The sequence below is a fragment of the Oncorhynchus mykiss genome, chromosome 6 (assembly GCF_013265735.2).
Source record: "Oncorhynchus mykiss isolate Arlee chromosome 6, USDA_OmykA_1.1, whole genome shotgun sequence".
NCBI lineage: Eukaryota > Metazoa > Chordata > Actinopteri > Salmoniformes > Salmonidae > Oncorhynchus > Oncorhynchus mykiss.
Window position 1 is genome coordinate 83,732,745 of NC_048570.1, and position 22,254 is coordinate 83,754,998.

The following is a 22,254-nucleotide window of genomic DNA, read 5'->3' on the forward strand; positions in this document are numbered from 1 at the left end:
GACGAGGAAAACGGCCACTAGGGGCAACAGTGAGGGCTTTTACCTTAAAGTAGATTTGGGTTTTGCTAGGGCATTATGGACAGGGATGGGGAATTGGTGTAAACAACTGCCACTGATTACAATGGTTGCAATCCAGCAATGTGTTGTTTTTTTTCCATTTTTTTTATTTTTAAGCCAATCCCAAACCTTAACCCCGATCTTAACCATTTGGAGTTAATGCCTAAATTTAAGAATTTGGAGTTAATGCCGAAATGTAACCTAAAAGTTTTAGATATTTGACGTTTGGAACTACTTTGAAATTTGACATTTGAGAAACATGGATGAACGTCTAAATCTGATGTGAGACTGTGAGAGCTGGTAGTGTGAATGACAGTTAGTCATTTCAGCCATGTACACTCCCAACTGGAAAAACTGGTCGAAATTACTTTGTTACACCCAGATTAACCTGTTGTAAACTGGTCAAGATTACATCGTTACACCCAGATTATAACCTGTTGTAAATTGGTCAAGATGATTTTGTTACACCCAGATTAACCTGTTGTAAACTGGTCAAGATTACTTTGTTACACCCAGATTATAACCTGTTGTAAACTGGTCAAAATTACTTCGTTACACCCAGATTATAACCTGTTGTAAACTGGTCAAATTACGTTGTTACACCCAGATTATAACCTGTTGTAAAATGGTCGAAAAGACTTCGTTACACCCAGATTATAACCTGTTGTAAACTGGTCAAGATTACGTTGTTACACCCAGATTAACCTGTTGTAAACTGGTCAAGATTACGTTGTTACACCCAGATTATAACCTGTTGTAAACTGGTCAAGATTACGTTGTTACACCCAGATTAACCTGTTGTAAACTGGTCAATATTACGTTGTTACACCCAGATTATAACCTGTTGTTAACTGGTCAAGATTACGTCGTTACACCCAGATTATAACCTGTTGTAAACTGGTCGAAATTACGTTGTTACACCCAGATTATAACCTGTTGTAAACTGGTCGAAAATACTTTGTTACACCCAGATTATAACCTGTTGTAAACTGGTCAAGATTACGTTGTTACACCCAGATTATAACCTGTTGTAAACTGGTCAAGATTACGTTGTTACACCCAGATTATAACCTGTTGTAAACTGGTCAAGATTACGTTGTTACACCCAGATTATAACCTGTTGTTAACTGGTCGAAAATACTTCGTTACACCCAGATTTGAAACAGAAGTCAGAAATGTACAGGAATTTGACAACGACCATTGTGTCAACCTCAACACAAACGTGATCTACTTCTGTTCTTTCAAAATATAGAGATCATGGGCCATATACAAATTAGGAATGACTCAGATTAGGAGTGCTGATCTAGGATCAGGCACCTAATGTCCATCTGTTATCTAAATGGCAAAACCGATCCTAAATCAGCAATCCTACTCTCATACAACTGTGTGAGAAATAGTAGTCAAAACATCTCTCAGATTAGAAACAACACAGAATACCACTGAACACTATGATCAATACCACTGGATAAAACCACTGAATGACAGATTGACCTGCAGTCAGTCGGGCTGGTGTGAGTTAGGACGGGGATTCAGTTAAGACCCATCCTCAGATGCCGAACGCTGCTCGTCCCTACATCATAACCTTTTCATTAAAGCGGGATTTGAGAGCTAAACGTCGGTCAATAGCACCAGTTTATGGGGGCTTTGTCTCAGAGAGAGGAGTGAGTGTGGTGGGCCTGTGGATTGTGTGTGTGTGTGTGTGTGTGTGTGTGTGTGTGTGTGTGTATGTGTGTGTGTGTGTGTGTGTGTGTGTGCGTGCGTGCGTGCGTGTGTGCATGCGTGTGAGGGGACAAAGTTTAGGCTGGGTCAAAGAGGATGCTTTTTCCATATGTGTGGTGGCGAAGGTGAGATAGGGACACACAGACATCAAACACACACATGGACATGGGCTCCCGAGTGGCGCAGCGCTCTAAGGCACTGCATCTCAGTGCTAGAGCCGTCACTACAGACCCTGGTTCGATTCCAGGCTGTATCACAACTGGCCATGATTGGGAGTCCCTCTAGCGAGAGGGATGTGCTTATGGTGAAGCGCTACGATAACAAACGGAACAGATCAGGGTCTAGCCTGCTCAGTGTGTGTATTCGTACTTGCGTGCGTAGGAAGACTGGACGGGGCCTCTTGAGGACATTTTCAAAGGAAGCTGACACAACCTTGAGTTAGATGAAAACTAAAACACACTGAACGGTAGTTAACACTCGAAGCCAACAGTGTGACGCCAACAGTATGACGTACTAACACGTTGATGTGTTGTGAGACATTAGCATGTTATAACCCGATTATGCATTGGTTTATCTCAGTAGACCAATTGCCACATAAAAAGTGTATTATAAATGTTATCATATTATGTGTTAATGCTAAAACACACTAAGAACGTATAAGAATAAATCCTATATTATACCTGTTGTCTTTCATCCAAGTGATACTAGCAGGGCCGTCACTCTGTCTTGCAAAGTTGTTCAGTCTATGACTGGTCAGTTATTAATGTTCAGTATCAGGACCTGTATTCATAAAGCAGCAGGGTAGAGTGTTGATCTAGGATCAGGTCCCCTCTTTCCATTAAATCTTACTCATTATGATGTAAAACTGATTCTAGATCAGCACTCCGACCCTGAATGGCTTTATGAATACAGGCCCGGGCCTGAACCACCTCATAGTGAATGAAAATAAACTGATTCTAGATCAGCACTCCTACCCTGAGAGGCTTTATGAATACAGGCCTGGGCCTGCACCACCTCATAGTGAATGAAACTAAACTGATTCTAGATCAGCACTCCTACCCTGAGAGGCTTTAGGAATACAGGCCTGGGCCTGCACCACCTCATAGTAAATGAAACTAAACTGATTCTAGATCAGCACTCCTACCCTGAGAGGCTTTATGGATACAGGCCTGGGCCTGCACCACCTCATAGTGAATGAAACTAAACTGATTCTAGATCAGCACGCCTACCCTGAGAGGCTTTATGAATACAGGCCTGGGCCTGCACCACCTCATAGTGAATTAAACTAAACTGATTCTAGATCAGCACGCCTACCCTGAGAGGCTTTATGAATACAGGCCCGGGCCTGCACCACATCATAGTGAATGAAACTAAACTGATTCTAGATCAGCACTCCTACCCTGAAAGGCTTTATGAATACAGGCCCGGGGTTACACCACCTCATAGTGAATGAAACTAAACTGATTCTAGATCAGCACTCATACCCTGAGAGGCTTTGTGAATACAGGCCCGGGGTTACACCACCTTATAGTGAATTAAACAAACCACAACAAACTGCTGTATTGTACTTTGAAACCCTGTGTTAAAGGCTATGTGATATAATTACAATATCTGGCTGACATGGCAACCTGAATGAATTTACATGGCTAATTTCCGTCAGAGTAGAGCGTGTGTTTTCTTTCAGGCAATAAAGGCTGTTATTAATCATCATCTGTAATAGTCCCCACTAGCACCTGTTCCTTCATGTTACTACAGACAACATATACATCATGTTAATGTGCCCATATTCTTTCATCATATCAAATCAGATTTCAGAACAAATAATGATGATAAAATCTAGCTATCAATCAATCAATCATCACAATATTTCAAACACATGAGAGAGATCGACACAGAGAGAGAGAGAGAGAGAGAGAGAGAGAGTCAGTCTTCCTACTACTGTGTTTCACCTTGTTAAATCATGGTAGCTACACACTGTCTTTATGGTCACGTTTTAAACAAGGTCCATCTTGTGAGGGTAAATGAAGCCCTCATAAACCATTAAGAGGTCTACATGGAGAGCTCATAAATAATGTACAAGCAAATGTCATACAATACCAGGGTGATACTACAGGGCCTCACATCTAGTGCTCTGCCAAATGTGGCAAACCCTTAAGACAGCCTTTATACAATATAAACATAGATTATAAGTGATTTGTGGAGCATTTAGGGTTAAATGTGACTGTCTACATCACATAGTGAAGTATTGGTTGTTATAACACAGAATCATTTATATTAACGGTATGCTGACACAAAGACTGATCTGAGAGCAGCGCTTATGAGAAACAACCTTTTTTAATAGTTGAAATAAATACTAATTTATACATGCATGATCCAAAAAAAACAACCACATTAACAATACTATGGTAAGTCTGGTAGATAGTGTAAAACCTATGGTACACACTCACAGCAGCTTTTACCCATTTTAAGAATTTCACACATTGAAAAACACAAGCGATGAAGAACAGTCTTCTTCTTACTTCCTACTCTCACTAGAGCACATGTACTTCTACTAGAGGTCACCTGGGGGTCCATAGGTCATAGGTGATAGGTCACACACACACACGGCAGGCTACATCCATCATTTCATATCTGGCGTTTTCACCAATAGCTGAAAACTGAGGTAAACTTGATCAGGTTTTAAGATCATTGTATGTTTGTTTTTGGCAAAGAGAAGGTCAACAGGTGTATGTAGATTGGAGACTGAGTTTAAGTTGTCAGTTTCTTATGGTGAAGTTCTGGTCACATCCAGCGCAACCAAAACCTTGTTTTCCGATGTTGTTACTTTAAGCTCAGTAAAAGTCCAAACACAGCACACCTATCTCAATCGTAGAACCAGATCCAGACTCCTTCCTTTGTGTTCTCTCTCTGCACTCACTCAACCTCCCGACCCTAAACGAACAGGGCCAATCCGAGCGTCTCTTTGGTATGCCAAAACAAGGAGATAGAGATGGGATTTTCTCATCCACGATCACTTTTAGAATGGGTTTATTTACATTTCTTTATTAAACTAATTCACAGAATGGGAATTGACTGGCGGTAGAGTCCTGGGTGAAGACCTCTCCCTTAGCGCCTGTGAGAGCAGCGTGCAGCCGTCCGACACCGCGCAGGCCGAGTTGCGCAAGCGCTCCCTGTAGTCCGCCATCTTGGTGCTGCTCTCTGGATGCTGGGAGACGTCCCGGAGGCCCTGAGTGAGAAGGACGCACGCTGACACCACGCTCATGGCGCCGCCCAGAACTGCCGTCTGCACACCCTTCCCCTCGGGTGACACGCTCGCCGCCCGGCCTAAAAACTGTGGTTCCGTAGCAAACCCGACCAATGCATTTACCGCTTGGACCAGCGCCGCGCTGAACAGGACGCAGCGGTTGCGTGTCAGCTCGCTGGGCTGCGTCTTGACTTCCCGGACACAGGCCAAGAGGGCCGTGCCGCTTGTGCTAATGCTCTTGACGCTGAGCTTGAACTGTTCTTTGGCGAAGCGGTCCTTGGACCTCTCGCTGGCCAGGCCCGAGGCATCTGTCAGGGTCTTGAGGTTGCAGGAGATGTTCTGAGATAGCTCCAGTAGAAGCTGGGGCGTGAGGTCTGGCAGCGGCGTGACCCGGAGGATGCCACAGCTCTGCTCCACCTCGTGGCGGCACCGTGTCACTTTGTAGCGGTCCACCAGCCCTGGCAGACACGGCTGAGAACCCGAGGTCTCCACCACTGCTAGGTATGCAGCGTGCGCCGAACACTCGGTCAACGACACCACCAGGTCCCCCATCTCTAGTAAGCGGTCTCCCACCTCGACGAAGCGGCCCATGTTGAGCTGCGACTGGATGTCGTGGGTGAGGATGGAGAGTTCCTTCGTGCGGGCGATGACCGTGTCGCGGCACTGCTCGAAGGTCTCGGCCACCGCCACGCCATCCGCGGTGACCACGGGCCGTGTCTCGCTGCAGAGCAGGAGGAGGTCGGCAACCAGCTGCATCTTGCCCTTACACGTGTCACAGATGGACGAAAGCTTCTTCCTCTGCTGCAAGCTGCTGCTCTGTGTGCTGCTGGAACCCTCGCTAGCTGACCTCCCTGAGCCACTACTAGCCATAGTAGGGGGGTCAAGCTGCTCGATTTGTGGGGGGATTTCAATGAGAAACGTGTTTTACGTTGTCACACACTCCATGGTCAGAAAGCGTAGTTTAAGACATTGTTATTAACCATGACCCACACCCCTATAAGTGTAAAACTGTGAGTTTGAACTGGCCAGAGAATATTCCTTATAGTCCTTCAGAGTACATGTAGTCCACTGTATGTGGCAATGTGAGATTGCAAAAAAGCACAGGGCATTGTATTCTCAAAGTAAACATTTGCTGAGATCAAAATAGAAGTTCTAAGTCATGGTACTCCAGCTCATTATTCTCATACAAAGTACGGATAGGAATTCTGTTGGGGTTAAATTAGTAACTTGGTTTTGAGCTATGATCTATAAAATGAACTATTCTAAACACTTACTCTTCAATGAGAGTTCCTTCCTTTACATTTTTTTGTGACGAGAATCCCTTCAAATTATAACTTTTCATTTACTCAGTGTTTATAACTTATTCGTTGTCATGTTTACATATTAAATAAAATGCCCTGGAAAAAAACTTCAACCACCTGCTAATATCAATTGTCGTCCCAGGTTTTCGCTAAACGAAAAATTCACAGGTTATTGTAATAAAATCACACACAAAACTGCAGTGCCACCAAGGTGCCTATACTTCAGGCTAAGTGCTGACTGTACAAAGATAATATTAAAAGTTATGAATTTAATAAAATCAAAAAATATTATCGATCTGATAATATTTTAACTACAATTTTAAGACGTGTCCTTTTTTCTGATTAAATTTACTCGAGAACACGATAGGATTTTAAAATACCTGCTTGCTTGAAGGCAGGGTGTATGTGAACCGTATTGTCCGTTGAAGAGTTCCCACTAAATTTGACCACCCTAGTTTGACCGGGAGGCTGGCTCATTACAGTTACAAGGAGAGTACCACCCAGACAGTTCCGTTCGACCACTCCTCGCTCCCTCTGCCTTTCCTGCATCATCATTACATGAGTCTTTCCAAACAGAAGGCTCCAAAAACGCAACAGGCCAATTGCACTGGCCCTCCCGCGACTTTCAACCTCTTCTTTTTCATACACAGTCCCGTGATAGACACTTGTTCGTCCGGCAGGTTCGATTCCATAGGCATATCTATTGTCCATAAGCACTTCTTAGCAAAACGCAGGGCGTGAATGTCTTGTCCGGAGTATCCTGTGTCGGGTTTCGGTTTTGATATCCATAGCAGTCGTGTCCCTGTTGAAATGATGACCTAACCTCCTGAACACATCTGAAACAATCTTTCACAACTAACATGTCGGTCGACAACAAGACATCACTGAAAAATGAGTGTTGGGGATTCCAAACTGAAAGTCAGTTGTGCTCTCTCCCGCTACATATTCTGTATTGCCTAGTATCAGGAAGCAGAGAGGGTGTGGTCGCACTAAAACGGCTTGATTGTAGCGAAGTAGCAACGCAGGCAGCGAGGCAAAAATGATAGCCTTCCGCTGAAATAATATGTAACTTTAAAACTGTGTTTACGGTCTATCTGGCTCGTCAATATAGAGCAAAAAATCCCGGCGCGCGTTCATCAAATGGTCCAATACGATTCCACAGTTGTCCAGGATAGTTGTTGGCTTTCCTCGTGAGTTTTATGGTCCGGATTTTAGGGCAGACTGCTCCCTCTGCCATGAGCCAGCCCTTCCCAAGGCCCCGACGTGGGTGCATTCGACTACCGGTATAAGGGCAAAGTTACACCCAAAACGCAGTTCTCCAAAATGACCGACAGTCCGCCCCGTATTTCATTTATTTGGTTACCTTAATTTCCCTTCTCAAAATCAATCAAAACGTGTGATACTCCGAGACCGCGCCGTTCTTACTTATACAAATCCAAACTTATTTTACACTGCTCATATTGACTGCTATAACACAGCTGTTGGATTCTATTAGGATGAGTCGCGTCTTTACAGTGCGCTCATTTGGACTTTAATTATGTGTTTCGTGTTTCCGCTCTTCACGAAGCATAGGATACGTTTCCACTTGGTGAGATTGAGCTATTAATAATAACCATGATGTATATAAACCCTGGATTGCTGATGCTATGTATTGGCCATTGAGAGGCTTTGGAGGCTCTGTTCGGCCATATTGGCACTTCCCAGTACGGTCCTCCATAGGAAAGAATGGAATTCTACAGTATTTCAAGTAGAAATTACGTGTATTTAAGTATTGTTGATGTTGTAGTGGGGACCGTAGCATTAGCAATCTCAAAAAAATTACACTTGAAGGATTAAAAAAATAAAAATACATCTATGTATGTTTAGCTCACATAATATAATTGAAAAGTATGCATTAAGGTGTGTGTAATTTAATAAATGTGGCAAAAAAATGAATGCAGACATTAATAAATGCCTTCTATAACTTTCTATGTATTTTTTACAATGGTAGGGGTGTGCCAAGATTTTGAAGCATGGTGGCTTCAACACAGCTCATGTAGTGCATCTATAAACAATTGGCAATAGCCAATTTATTACATAGAATCAGCCAGTCTTATTTAACTCACAACCAATGACATTAGGCTAAGGGCAACAATGTATCAAATCAATTTTTATTTGTCACATGTGCCGAATACAACAGGTGTAGAACTTAGAGTGAAATGCTTACTTCTAACAATGCTTTAAGAAGTTAAGAAAACTAAATAAAAATAAGTGTTAAGTCAAAAATAGAAAAGGAAAGTAACAAATAATTAAACAGCAGCAGTAAAATAACAAGGGAGGCTATATACAGGGGGTATCGGTACAGAGTCAATGTGGAGGCTATATACAGGGGGTATCGGTACAGAGTCAATGTGGAGGCTATATACAGGGGGTATCGGTACAGAGTCAATGTGGAGGCTATATACAGGGGGTATCGGTACAGAGTCAATGTGGAGGCTATATACAGGGGGTATCGGTACAGAGTCAATGTGGAGGCTATATACAGGGGGTATCGGTACAGAGTCAATGTGGAGGCTATATACAGGGGGTATCGGTACAGAGTCAATGTGGATGCTATATACAGGGGGTATCAGTACAGAGTCAATGTGGAGGCTATATGCAGGGGGTACCGGTACAGAGTCAATGTGGAGGCTATATACAGGGGGTATCGGTACAGAGTCAATGTGTGTGGGCACCGGTTGGTTGAGGTAATTGAGGTAATATGTACATGTAGGTAGAGTGACTAAAGTGACTATGCATTGATTATAAACAGAGTAGCAGCAGCATAAAAGAGAGGTCTGGGTAGCCCTTTGATTAGCTGTTCAGGAGTCTTATTTTTATTTTTTTATTTAACCTTTATTTAACTAGGCAAGTCAGTTAAGAACACATTCTTATTTACAATGAATGCCTAAGAACAGTGGGTTAACTGACTTGTTCAGGGGAAGAACGACTGATTTTTACCTTGTCACCTCAGGGATTCAATCTAGCAATCTAGCAATCTTTTGGTTATTGGCCCAATGCTCTAACCACTAGGCTACCTGCCGCCCCTTATGGCTTGGGGGTAGAAGCTGTTGAGGAGCCTTTTGGTTCTAGACTTGGCGCTCCGGTACCGCTTGCCGTGCGGTAGTAGGGAGAACAGTCTATGACTAGGGTGGCTGGAGTCTTTGACAATTCTGAGAGAATGTACTATAAAAATGTATTAAATTGTATTGAGACTATCTGGAAATAAGAGAAACAGAATGCAGAACTCATGTTCTGTACCATAACAGAAGCATATCATAGCCATGGATTCTTGCACTTTTTGAAGAGTTTGTTGGCCTATTTAATTTAATGATTAAATAATTATAATTATTTAATGGTTTTACTGACCACCTTTCTTAGGGCCAAATGGCCCAGGTGTCCCAAATGACACACTATTCCCTACATATTGATCTACTTTTGACCAGGGCCTATAGCGCACTATATCCAGAATAAGGTACCATTTGTGATACAACCCAAATGGCACCACTCTTACAAATCTCGTCATCATATCTCCAGAACATTTTGGGCCTTTGAATACTTGACAAAGTTCTTTATTCCTTGAAAACTATGAAATAGTATCCAGTACAGTTTGAGCAGGGTTGGCATCGCAGCATCTCCTGAGAAATATATTTCTATATACTTCAATGAGACAATTAACTGAAATTAACTGAAGGAAAGTTAGATATTTTTGTCACGTCAATCTTATTATTTACAGACCTACATTTGGGAATTAATATAATATGTTTATCACGCTGAAGGCTATGACTATTCTATATTTTTTTGATGTAAAAACAATATGAATTGAATGTTTTCTTGTTGTTGTCATTCTTGATATAGCTGATATCTCATCACGCTGGTTTCGTGCATTGTAGAAATACATGATAGTACATATATAGGTTTAATGTTATTTGCTATGCACATTGTGCTAATGGATTTAAAAAATATATAAACCCTACTGCTGCCTTATGCTGTGCTCTGAATAGTCCAAGAGCCACAGTATTTACTATGGTCAGTGAAATCTGACTCTTCTCTCTGTTAATGGTAGTGACATCACTGACATTGTCCACTCACAGAAGACATAGAGGGGAAAGCTGGGATGTGAGGGAACCAATAGGAGAATGGAGAGAGGGACTAATACCTAACGAACTCTAACCAGTAGACTTGAATGGTTGTGTACTGTCTGTTCACTGCAGTTACAAGAGCTGTGAGTCACAGAGAAGTAGAATATCTGTACTGTTTGTAAACATAGTGTTGGATATATTAGCTCTAGTATGATTGTGAATGATTCAAAAGAACCAAAACCAAGGAGTATGGTATGACTCAGCAAGTCGTATTCTATTCTATTCACAGCATACTTTACAGAGTCCTAGAGTCAGATAACAAACAAGGAATACAATACATGAACCATCACAATGCAATACAGTGTGTGTGTGTGTGTGTGTGTGTGTGTGTGTGTGTGTGTGTGTGTGTGTGTGTGTGTGTGTGTGTGTGTGTGTGTGTGTGTGTGTGTGTGTGTGTGTGTGTGTGTGTGTGTGTGTGTGATTCACTCTTCCCCAGAGTCCTATAGATTTCTGTGTATACTCATCATAATTCAACATGAAATCTTTAAACACATATATCAATATTTAATTCTATGCTACACTATGGTCTCACTATCAGACAATAGTGTGGCCCTTTCTGTCTGAGGAGGTAGTTTACTTTACTACAGGGAGGCTAAATAAGGAAATACAGTATTCAAGTCACTAACGGTATCCCACTCAACCCCCAGCCCATCTGAACAGAGCTGTGTGTGTGTGTGTGTTTGTGCGTGCGTGTGAGACTGTCCATGTACGTGTGTGTGTGTGCCTGTGTGCGTGTGTTTATGCACGTGTGTGACACTGTGTCTGTGTACGTGTGTGTGACTGTGTGTGTGTATTGTGTGTCTTGGAAGCAGACAACCTAGCTTCTGCTGCTAAGGCCACAGGTTGTGCATTGTCAGTCTCTCTCACACACAGCTGCACAGGGCACGGTGCCATTGGGTGGAGTAGGCCGGAGAGGAAATGTTTCAGTTTATGTGGACTGGCCAGATCTCTGCTGAAGCACTACTGACCCCATGTACTGTGCTATAGAGGGGTGTGGTTTAATGCGGAAGACATTTCAGTTGGATGCATTCAGTTGTACAACTGACTAGGTCTCCCCCTTTCCTTTCCTTTATAGCCTGCACACTACAGGAACATTTAAAAGAACAGGCATCCATCCAGTGAAGAGTGAAGTTGTAAGCTGAAGGGTTCGAATCATACAATGACACAATCATGGGGTGCCCAAGCATTAACAATAGTGGGTTGGACCCATAGAAATTGAATTATATTTGGTTTGACTTTTGTTGATATTTTCAATACTTATGGCTGTGTCTTGATATTTTATGTGCAAGTTGGACTGAGAAAACAGCACAGGGCACTGTTGTCACTGTAAATATATACTTTTTAAATTTAAATATTTAATTTAAATAAGTAAATTAAGCAATAAGGATGTCATTTTCCTTAAAGTCAAGTTTTTTAAATGACTAATGTTACTGTACCCCCCAAAAAAATACATAAATACATGTAATTTTGTTCTTGAAACTTTTAATTGAAATACTGTGGCATTCCATTCATTCCTATGGAGGACTGCTTTTACTGAGGAGTGCCAATATGGCCGACCAGCGGCTTCGAAGCCTCTCAATGGCCAATGTATAGATGGATTAGCTGACAACGTCACAAAAACCATGCTCATGCTTCAATTGGGCAGAAGTCCATGATTTGTTGTGATTCTGCATGTCCAGATAGCTACCAACAATGACAAGAAACTGCCATGTTGGGAATCGGAAGTGACTTGTTTAAGCTAGTTTGATCTTGTTCTTTATATCATGTCTTGTGAGGTGTTGCCATATTAGCATTGACTAATTTTATGCCAATGCTAATATGGCAAAAATGTGCAGGCTAGCTAACCAACAACTGTACCGATGTATTTGATAGACAACAGTGGCATGTATTAATGGATTACAAGGGAAGCCAGGCTTCCCCCAAAAAATTACCAATAAAAAATATGTAATTCTCCTTCAATTTGCAAGAGGCACAATTTATCTCACCAGAGAAAGCATCTGAGTGAGCGAAACAGCGCCTCTCCGTCTCTGTATGTGTAGCCCATCAATCTGAGGCTGTCTAGTCAAAAAGAGTATGACATTGTTGCTGCCCGTAGAATTGAATGCAAGAGAAGCCAGCGAGCATTTGGCCTCCCTTGATAAAAAAAAGTATTGAATAATAGCCAATCAGCATTGAGCTAAACTGAGTGAGCTCAACTGTGAATGGTCCTGGCGCACCAAAAAAAGGGAAGACAGTTTGGATTTGGCTTCACACCACTCACAACACATCAAGAGAAAAACATCCTTGACTGAAATCATTTGAATTGTTGAATCTCATTGTGTTGTTGTCCTCTGGTGGCTAGCTAGCTAGCTAAAATTGTCCCTTTCCTAAATTAGCAATGGATGGAGATATCGATTTGGACTTGTGGTTTTACTTAATTCTCCATACTGGCCAATGATTATAATGCCGATTCTGATCCAACCATAAATGCATACATTGTTTGAGAGGATGGAAGTTCAATATGTAGCTAGATGTAGTAGGCTAATGTTAACTAGCTGGCTCATCATTGTCCATTGAAGCAAGTTAGGTGAGAAAGCATTTCAGCCAGGAAGCCTAGGACAACAAAAACTAAAAGTGTGTATATGACAGTCATAGACCGTTTCATCAACATAAAAGAGAGGAGGATGGTATTGCCGTTTCTCTACAAGTAGGGTGAATCAACATGTTTTTTCTACTTGCACGAACACACACACACACACACACACACACACACACACACACACACACACACACACACACACACACACACACACACACACACACACACACACACACACACACACACATCAGACCCATGGACACACATCGTTTTTGGTATCTTTTAGTTGTCACTGTATTAGATTACAGAGGTGATTTGATGATGTTGAAATGTTGCTGGAATAGTGGAGGCAGCTCCTTTTTTCTTTGCGACTTGCAATAACTCTCTGTGGTTCTAAATCAGTAGTTGTTTAGTAGTCCGAAAATGTTGGAAACTGTAACTTGCTTGACCGTGCTGTAAATCATGTTAGTTTGTTAGATGCAATATGTTTGTGGACTTCACAGGACAGAGGTTGCTCTCCGGTTGAAACAAAGGTGTAGTTGAATTTATTCTGCCGTTGTCCGTTGTTATTGTCTCGGCCTTAGGCTTATATATCACAGCGGGAAGGCATATGAACTAACAGGATTTATAGAGTAAACAACACAATTATCACAACATAGGTTGTAATACGTTTTTTTTTATCTGGCTTGGCTTTCCCAGTGATTTTACCCACGCATAGCTACTGAGACAACAAGTGCTCATTGTGCAAATGCATTTATGTTTTCAATAAACATTGACTAAATATAGATTACATGTTTCAACAATCTAAGCCAACCCCGTCTGTTTTGCCCCATAGCTGAGCACACGTCGGTTTTGTTGCTAAACAACCAATCCCTCTATAGCAGTAGCAACCCAGGGTTTATATACGTGATTTTATTGTAACCAATTCCCCTTTCCTTCGTCACGTCCTCCGAAGAAAGACTCTCAGCCAATCACCGTTCACCATCTGTAAGCATGGCGGCGGACTTCAGGTGGGGATGTGCTGTGCTTTTGCTCTGTACGTATTTGATATGTATTTTAGCAACGGACGGTCAAAATAACAAGCCCAAGAAGAAGAAAGATATCCGGGATTACAATGATGCTGATATGGCACGGCTTTTGGAAGAATGGGAGGTAAACAACACGTTTTTAATTCGGTTAATAGCTGCTTTTCAGTTACTCAGACAGCTGGCTAGCAACTCGGCTAACTAAATGGCTAATCAGAAAGCTAGCTAACTAACGTCCCCAACATAATCCCCGTCTGATCACAATGATCTTCGTAGCTACTAGCCCCAAACTATTGCTCCTTTCTGATAAGGTATAGCTTTCGTGCAGCATCATAGCTATAGTCCATTGTATTATATAACGTAACTAGCTAACCTTGACCTGCTAAGTTAGCTAACGTTATGTTGGTTAATGAGTGAACTAGCTAGCTAACCAGGAACTCATCCTGTTTCACGTGATATATTCTTTGCAGCTGGGTATTCATCCATCAATCGAATGTATCAGCAGATGTCACAGTGCTATACAGAAACCCAGCCTAAAACCCCAAACAGCAAGCAATGCTCTCCACACCAAACTTTCTTTGTCTATCTAGCTAACTAGTTAATTAGGATAGCCAATTTACTATTCTGTTCCTATTTGAATGAATAGCTTTGCTGTTGCATTACTGAAGTACTTGTAGTCAATGATATCATTCATTGTGTAATAGCTAGAACTCAGTCATATCTCTTCCTCCCCACTTCTTTCAGAAAGATGATGACATCGAGGAGGGCGACCTCCCTGAGCACAGACGGTCCCCCCCGCCTATCGACTTTTCCAAGATGGATGCTTCCAAGCCTGAGGAGCTGCTGAAGATGTCGAAGAAGGGAAAAACTCTGATGGTGTTTGCCACGGTGGAGGGAGAGCCTACGGAGAAGGAAACTGAGGAGGTGACCAGTCTGTGGCAGAGCAGCCTCTTCAATGCCAATTTTGACATTCAGAGGTAGGCCTATACTTTAGTCTAATGCAGCATTTCTCAAACCTTTCCTATTGTATAATGGCCTGCAAACCTGCTGTGCTGGAGTGGGCGCTATTTCAGTTGGCCTAAGTCTGTACTACTAAGAACATTTTTATATATAAACAAATAAATCCCTACTAATTTATAACAAACCCTCCCAAGCTCTTCAAACTTTCTCTGTCATGCTGAGATAATCCATCTTTAGGATTATTTAGCATTTTAAAAAATCATGTTGACTAACATCTGTTACCCACGTTAGCTCTGTTGTCATATCCACAATAATCTTCAACCTGGCATTTCTGCTTTCCACAATCTGAGTCGTGGTGATAACCTTTCCAATGAAAGCTATGAAGTCAGTTTGATTTGCTATCAGTGTCCTTTGACACAGCACAGTAGGATTTTTAGGCCATATTGTCCAGCCCTATCTCTATTTATTTTTACTATATATATATATAATTTTTTTTTTTTTTTTTGTATAAAATTTTCTCAAAATGGCTCTGTGCAGGTCAGTCAAATTCTTCCACAGCAATTTCGACAAACCATTTCTATATGGACCTCGCTTTATTCATGGGGGTATTGTCATGCTGAAACAGCAAAGGGCCTTCCCCAAACTGTTGCCACAAAGTTGGAAGCACAGAACTGTCTAGAATGTCATTGTATGCTGTAGCGTTAAGAGTTCCCTGGAACTAAGGGGCCTAGCCCGAACCATGAAAAACAGCCCCAGACCATTCTTCCTCCACCAAGCTTTACAGTTGGCACTATGCATTCGGTCAGGTAGCGTTCTCCTTGCATCCGCCAAACCCAGATTCGTCTGTTGGACTGCCAGATGGTGAAGCGTGATTCATCACTCCAGAGAACACGTGTCCACTGCTCCAGAGTCCAATGACAACAAGCTTTACACCACTCCAGCCAACGCTTGGAATTGTGTGTGGCTGCTCAGCCATGGAAACTTCCAATGGAGAGTTTCTATTATCAGAATCTTCCCCTGCTAAGCATGGCTTGCATAGAATGTTAGCAGTCTATCATTTCCAATGAATCGGACTAGTTTGACTTCACCTCTTTCTTTACGGCATTGGTTAATGGTATAGGGTGTCACATCAAACACCACCACAACTTTTCATTTCGACACATCATTACTCTTGTTCCCTACCTTCACCCTCTTCATGCTCTTTGCACTGGAAGCACCACTGCTTTCAGTAGCATGGTCTCTTTTTCCTATTACTTTCCACTACAGACCATTCAGGTCTTTCAACCTCATCCTCCCGCTCCATATCATCAGAACGATCACCCATATTGATCACATTCTAGTGCATCTGTAGCTTCTCCAACCTTCTCTCCATTTCCTTCATCTCTGCATCCTCAACACTCGCTGCCATCACTGCGCGTCGCTCTGAGTCTGGTTGGTTCCATCAAGTCACCATGTGTGGAAGGCTAATCCTCTCACCTGGCTGTGCTTCATAGCAGTTCATGAAGCTGCTGCTTCTTCTTCTTCCTTCCACAGTGGGAGAGGCTATACTGATATGCCTGGTGCCCTCCTTTCCACCTCTAGGCCCCTGGCATGTACACCTGATTCCAATGGTCAACTAATCACCAAGCCAGTGACGACTAATTAAATCAGGTGTGCTAGTTTACAACCAAATAGTCCACTTTGCCATCCAGAGGTAGGCTCTAATGTTAAAAAGCGGTGAGCCTTAGTTCTGCTCCTGGAGAGACTGCCATCATTGACTGCTAGTTTCGTCCCATTTTAGTGCCATCACACCTGATTAAACTAATCAATTGATGGTGGTGGTGGTGGTGGTCGTGGTATTTTCCTGTAAATATGAGGAAAAAAAGAGTTAAAAAAACCCAAATACAATTCCATGTACAGATAAATAGTTAAGCAGTTAGATTAAACAACTCCTTTTGTAAGATAAATGTTTTAAAATTAAATGTATGGAAACGGGTGAATTAACACTCCTCAGTTAGCAGGCTCAAGCAAGCTAAAACCCACATGGTGGCAAAAATTAACTAGCAGAAATTAACAAGTTGGAAATGATTTAAACACTTTTCTGTAGGCTACTATTTACTAGTTAACAAAAACTTATGTCATATAAAATATATTCACCCCACCCAGCAATGTAATCAACTTACCAGAAAGCATGTACAGTTGAAGTCAGAAGTTTCCATACACTTAGGTTGGAGTCATTAAAACTCATTTATGAACCACTCCACACATTTCTTGTTAACAAACTATAGTTTTGGCAATCTGCTTTGTGCATGACACAAGTAATTTTTCCAACAATTGTTTACAGACAGATAATTTATAATTCACTGTATCACAATTCCAGTGGGTCAGAAGTTTACATACACTAAGTTGACTGTGCTTTTTAAACAGCTTGGAAAATTCCATAATGTCATGGCTTTAGAAGTTTCTGATAGGCTAATTGACATAATTTGATTCAATTGGAGGTGTACCTGTGGATGTGTTTCAAGGCCTACCTTCAAACTCAATGCTTGACTCTTTGCTTGACATCATGGGGAAATCAATAGAAATCAGCCAAGACCTCAGAAAAAAATTGTAGACCTCCACAAGTCTGGTTCATCCTTGGGAGCAATTTCCAAATGCCGGAAGGTACCACGTTCATCTGTACAAACAATAGTACGCAAGTATAAACACCATGGGACTACGCAGCCATCATACCGCTCAGAAATGTCTGTCTTCTAGAGATGAACGTACTTTGGTGCGAAAAGTGCAAATCAATCCCAGAACAACCGCAAAGGACCTTGTGAAGATGTTGGACGAAACAGGTACAAACTTATCTATGTCCACAGTAAAATGAGTCCTATATCGGCATAACCTGAAAGGCCACACAGCGAGGAAGAAGCCACTGCTCCAAAACCGCCTTAAAAAAGCCAGACTACGGTTTGCAACTTCACATGGGGACAAAGATCGTACTTTTTGGAGAAATGTCCTCTTGTCTGATGAAACAAAAATAGAACTGTTTGGCCATTATGTTTGGAGAAAAAGATGGGAGGCTTGCAAGCCAAAACACCATCCCAAACGTGAAGCACAGGGGTGGCAGCATCATGTTGTGGGTGTGCTTTGCTGCAGGAGGGACTGTTGCACTTCACAAAATAGATGGCATCACGGAATATAATGTGGATATATTGAAGCAACATCTCAAGACATCAGTCAGGAAGTTAAAGCTTGGTCGCAAATGGGTCTTCCAAATGGACTATGACCCCAAGCATACTTCCAAAGTTGTTACAAAATGGCTTAAGGACATCAAAGTCAAGGTATTGCCCTGACCTCAATCCTATAGAAAATTTGTGGGCAGAACTGAAAAGGCGTGTGCGAGCAAGGAGGCCTACAAACCTGACTCAGTTACACCAGCTCTATCAGGAGGAATGGGCCAAAATTCACCCATATTATTGTGGAAGGCTACCCAAAACGTTTGACCCAAGTTAAACAATTTAAAGGCAATGCTACCAAATACTAATTGAGTGTATGTAAACTTCTGACCCACTGGGAATGTGATGAAAGAAATAAAAGCTGAACTAAATAATTTGCTACTATTATTCAGACATTTCACATTCTTAAAATAAAGTGGTGATCCTAACTGACTTAAGACAGGGAATTCTTACTTGGATTAAATGTCAGGAATTGTGAAAAACTGAGCCAAATACACTGCTCAAAAAAATTAAGGGAACACTTAAACAACACAATGTAACTCCAAGTCAATCACACTTCTGTGAAATCAAACTGTCCACTTAGGAAGCAACACTGATTGACAATACATGTCACATGCTGTTGTGCAAATGGAATAGACAACAGGTGGAAATTATAGGCAATTAGCAAGACACCCCCAATAAAGGAGTGGTTCTGCAGGTGGGGACCACAGACCACTTCTCAGTTCCTATGCTTCCTGGCTGATGTTTTGGTCACTTTTTTGAATGCTGGTGGTGCTTTCACTCTAGTGGTAGCATGAGACGGAGTCTACAACCCACACAAGTGGCTCAGGTAGTGCAGCTCATCCAGGATGGCACATCACTGCGAGCTGTGGCAAGAAGGTTTGCTGTGTCTGTCAGTGTAGTGTCCAGAGCATGGAGGCGCTACCAGGAGACAGGCCAGTACATCAGGAGACGTGGAGGAGGCTGTAGGAGGGCAACAACCCAGCAGCAGGACCGCTACCTCCACCTTTGTGCAAGGAGGAGCACTTCCAGAGCCCTGCAAAATGACCTCCAGCAGGCCACAAATGTGCATGTGTCTGCTCAAACGGTCAGAAACAGACTCCATGAGGGTGGTATGAGGGCCCGACGTCCACAGGTGGGGGTTGCAGGACGTGCAGGACGTTTTTCATTTGCCAGAGAACACCAAGATTTGCAAATTCGCCACTGGCGCCCTGTGCTCTTCACAGATGAAAAAGGTTCACACTGAGCACATGTGACAGTCTGGAGACGCCGTGGAGAACGTTCTGCTGCCTGCAACATCCTCCAGCATGACCGGTTTGGCAGTGGGTCAGTCATGGTGTGGGGTGGCATTTCTTTGGGGGGCCGCACAGCCCTCCATGTGCTCACCAGAGGTAGCCTGACTGCCATTAAGTACCGAGATGAGATCCTCAGACCCCTTGTGAGACCATATGCTGGTGCGGTTGGCCCTGGGTTCCTCCTAATGCAAGACAATGCTAGACCTCATGTGGCTGGAGTGTGTCAGCAGTTCCTGCAAGAGGAAGGCATTGATGCTATGGACTGGCCCGCCCGTTCCCTAGACCTGACTGTTGCACCACAGACTGTCTAGGAGTTGGCGGATGCTTTAGTCCAGGTCTGGGAGGAGATCCCTCAGGAGACCATCCGCCACCTCATCAGGAGCATGCCCAGGCGTTGTAGGGAGGTCATACAGGCACGTGGGAGGCCACACACACTACTGAGCCTCATTTTGACTTGTTTTAAGGACATTACATCACTGTTGGATCAGCCTGTAGTGTGGTTTTCCACTTTAATTTTGAGTGTGACTCCAAATCCAGACCTCCATGGGTTGATAAATTTGATTTCCATTGATCATTTTTGTGTGATTTTTGTTGTCAGCACATTCAACTATGTAAAAAAAAAAGTATTTAATAAGAATATTTCATTCATTCAGATCTAGGATGTGTTATTTTAGTGTTCCCTTTATTTTTTTGAGCAGTGTACATTAAACTAAGGTGTATGTAAACATCCGATTTCAACTGTAGTCCTTGGGTCAGACAGTCTAGTAGCGTGGGCATAATAGCATGTCATTAGTTTGCAAGATCTTGAGAATCAGCTGTACATGTGATGGGAGAATGCACTGTGTATGCAGAGGGTTGCAATTCCATTGAATTGAAGATAGTTTAACCAAAATATGCCACAAAACCTAGAATTGCCTTGTGTATCCCACAAAAAAAGGTTCACTGTTTTAAGCTAACTTCCCACGTTAACTTCCCATGGATATTCCCCGTAAAGTTTCCAATGTCCCATGCTAATGTCCCATGTTGTCCCTCCTCTCCCCTTGTACTGTAGGTTCGTGGTGGGCTCCAACCGGGTCATCTTCATGCTGCGAGATGGCAGCTTCGCGTGGGAGGTCAAGGACTTCCTGGTGGCCCAGGAGCGCTGCGCCGAGGTCACCGTGGAAGGCCAGGTGTTCCCCGGGAAGGCCGCCAAGAAAGATGACAGCGCCAAGCAGCAGAACGAAGTGAACACCAAAAAGAAGGGCAAGAAGAAGTCGGAGGGCAAGAAACCCGACCTGGACGGCAACAGAGCGAGTAAAGACAAGGTTGAACTGTGATTGGCTGATGATGGAGAGAGAGAAGGGATTGGCAGAACAATCACAAGGCCCGTCCAGACCAGCAACACCACCTAGCTTCTTTTACTTTAGTATTTGCAGATCTGAGGCCAATGGGCAGAAGAAAAATGTCTGACTACTACCTAGCCTTTCAATCAGGCTTTATGGAGCTGCTACAGATCTGCAGACACTGAAGTGGTAGAGGCTAGGGGAAGGGACTTGGAGAGAGGTTCAACGGTGACTCAGCACAAGACAGTTTTGTGGCACTGTGTACTCTTTCAAACCTATTAAAGTCAGGGTCAATGACTGACCTCAGAGCAGATGTTAAAGTGTAGCTTTGAGGTTTCTGGTTTATTTTACACACCTGTCACTGAGTGAAGGTCAACATGTTTGTATGGCTTGTCGATGACTTGTCTCTTTTACAATGTGATTTTTTTTTATTTTGAAACAATTTATGAATCCAACCAGTGCTTCAATATTACTTTTTGTCATTGTTTTCCAGTACATTTGTTAGAGGCATTGTATTTCTTTTTTCCAATAAAACATAAGTAATACAGGAAATGATTTGAGCACAAACTGATTTTCCTACCTGTGCCAAAACCACTGATTTAGTACTGCACTACACAGGTAATGAGTTCTATTTGGGACGCACACACGTGATTCTTTTTGATTGTTGATTTCTTGTATTCACCTTCAATAATACAGTTGAGTTCAGTATTGACTTGTAGCATGCAGTGGTCACGTTGTACATGGATTTTCAATAAATGACAGAATATTATGTGTGAACGGAGACATTCCCTCTGCTCATTCTCTTTTACTATTTACCTATTTTCCTCCCCATCTTTCCATTTCTCACACTTCTTATTCTGGCGTGGCTGTCTGACACATCCCTGAAGGGGGGGGTGAACAAATTAGTCTTGGAAGTAGCAACAAATGTTGAGTCCACTGCGTTATGGGGCTATCTGCCTGTCCCTACAGACTCATAGCCCCATAACGTGGTGGACTCAACATGATTCTGCCTGTCCCTACAGACTCAAGTTGAGTCCACTGTGTTATTGGGATATCAGTCTGTAGGGACAGGCAGATAGCGCCATAACGTGGTGGACTCTACATGACTATCTGCCTGTCCCTACAGACTCAGCCCCATAACGTGGTGGACTCTACATGACTATCTGCCTGTCCCTACAGACTTCAACTGTGTTGGGATTTGTATTGTCATGTTCTGTATATCCCGTCTGGCATGTCTAAACGCAGGTGGACTGGAAATAATGGTGTTAAGCCTAGATTCAATCAGTTCAGCATTAACCTGCTATAACCAAGACACGTTCTGTTTGTATTGTTCTGATATAATACTTGGGCTGGATTCAATCAGTTCAGCATTAACCTGCTATAACCAAGA

General features: G+C 42.6%; 2 protein-coding genes across 2 annotated transcripts; one reads left to right on the plus strand and one right to left on the minus strand.

Moving 5' to 3' along the window:
- Positions 1 to 4,091: 4,091 nt before the first annotated feature.
- On the minus strand, positions 4,092 to 5,971 carry LOC110526710 (talin rod domain-containing protein 1-like). The gene has a single exon (XM_036981230.1). It carries the CDS (start codon positions 5,888 to 5,890, stop codon positions 4,826 to 4,828), a length of 1,065 nt encoding a protein of 354 aa, XP_036837125.1. The 5' UTR covers positions 5,891 to 5,971; the 3' UTR covers positions 4,092 to 4,825.
- Positions 5,972 to 13,983: 8,012 nt separating this feature from the next.
- On the plus strand, positions 13,984 to 21,641 carry LOC110526714 (LRP chaperone MESD). Its single transcript, XM_021607871.2, has 3 exons — positions 13,984 to 14,211; positions 14,829 to 15,061; positions 20,594 to 21,641. Exons 1-3 carry the CDS (start codon positions 14,053 to 14,055, stop codon positions 20,856 to 20,858), a joined length of 657 nt encoding a protein of 218 aa, XP_021463546.2. The 5' UTR covers positions 13,984 to 14,052; the 3' UTR covers positions 20,859 to 21,641.
- Positions 21,642 to 22,254: the final 613 nt, after the last annotated feature.

Bases quoted from the DNA above. Each gene is read 5' to 3' on its own strand.
- LOC110526710 (XM_036981230.1), bottom strand. From the start codon at position 5,890: ATGGCTAGTAGTGGCTCAGGGAGGTCAGCTAGCGAGGGTTCCAGCAGC.
- LOC110526714 (XM_021607871.2), top strand. From the start codon at position 14,053: ATGGCGGCGGACTTCAGGTGGGGATGTGCTGTGCTTTTGCTCTGTACG. The intron at 14,212-14,828 runs GTAAACAACACG...CACTTCTTTCAG, and splicing joins GGCTTTTGGAAGAATGGGAG to AAAGATGATGACATCGAGGA. The intron at 15,062-20,593 runs GTAGGCCTATAC...CTTGTACTGTAG, and splicing joins GCCAATTTTGACATTCAGAG to GTTCGTGGTGGGCTCCAACC.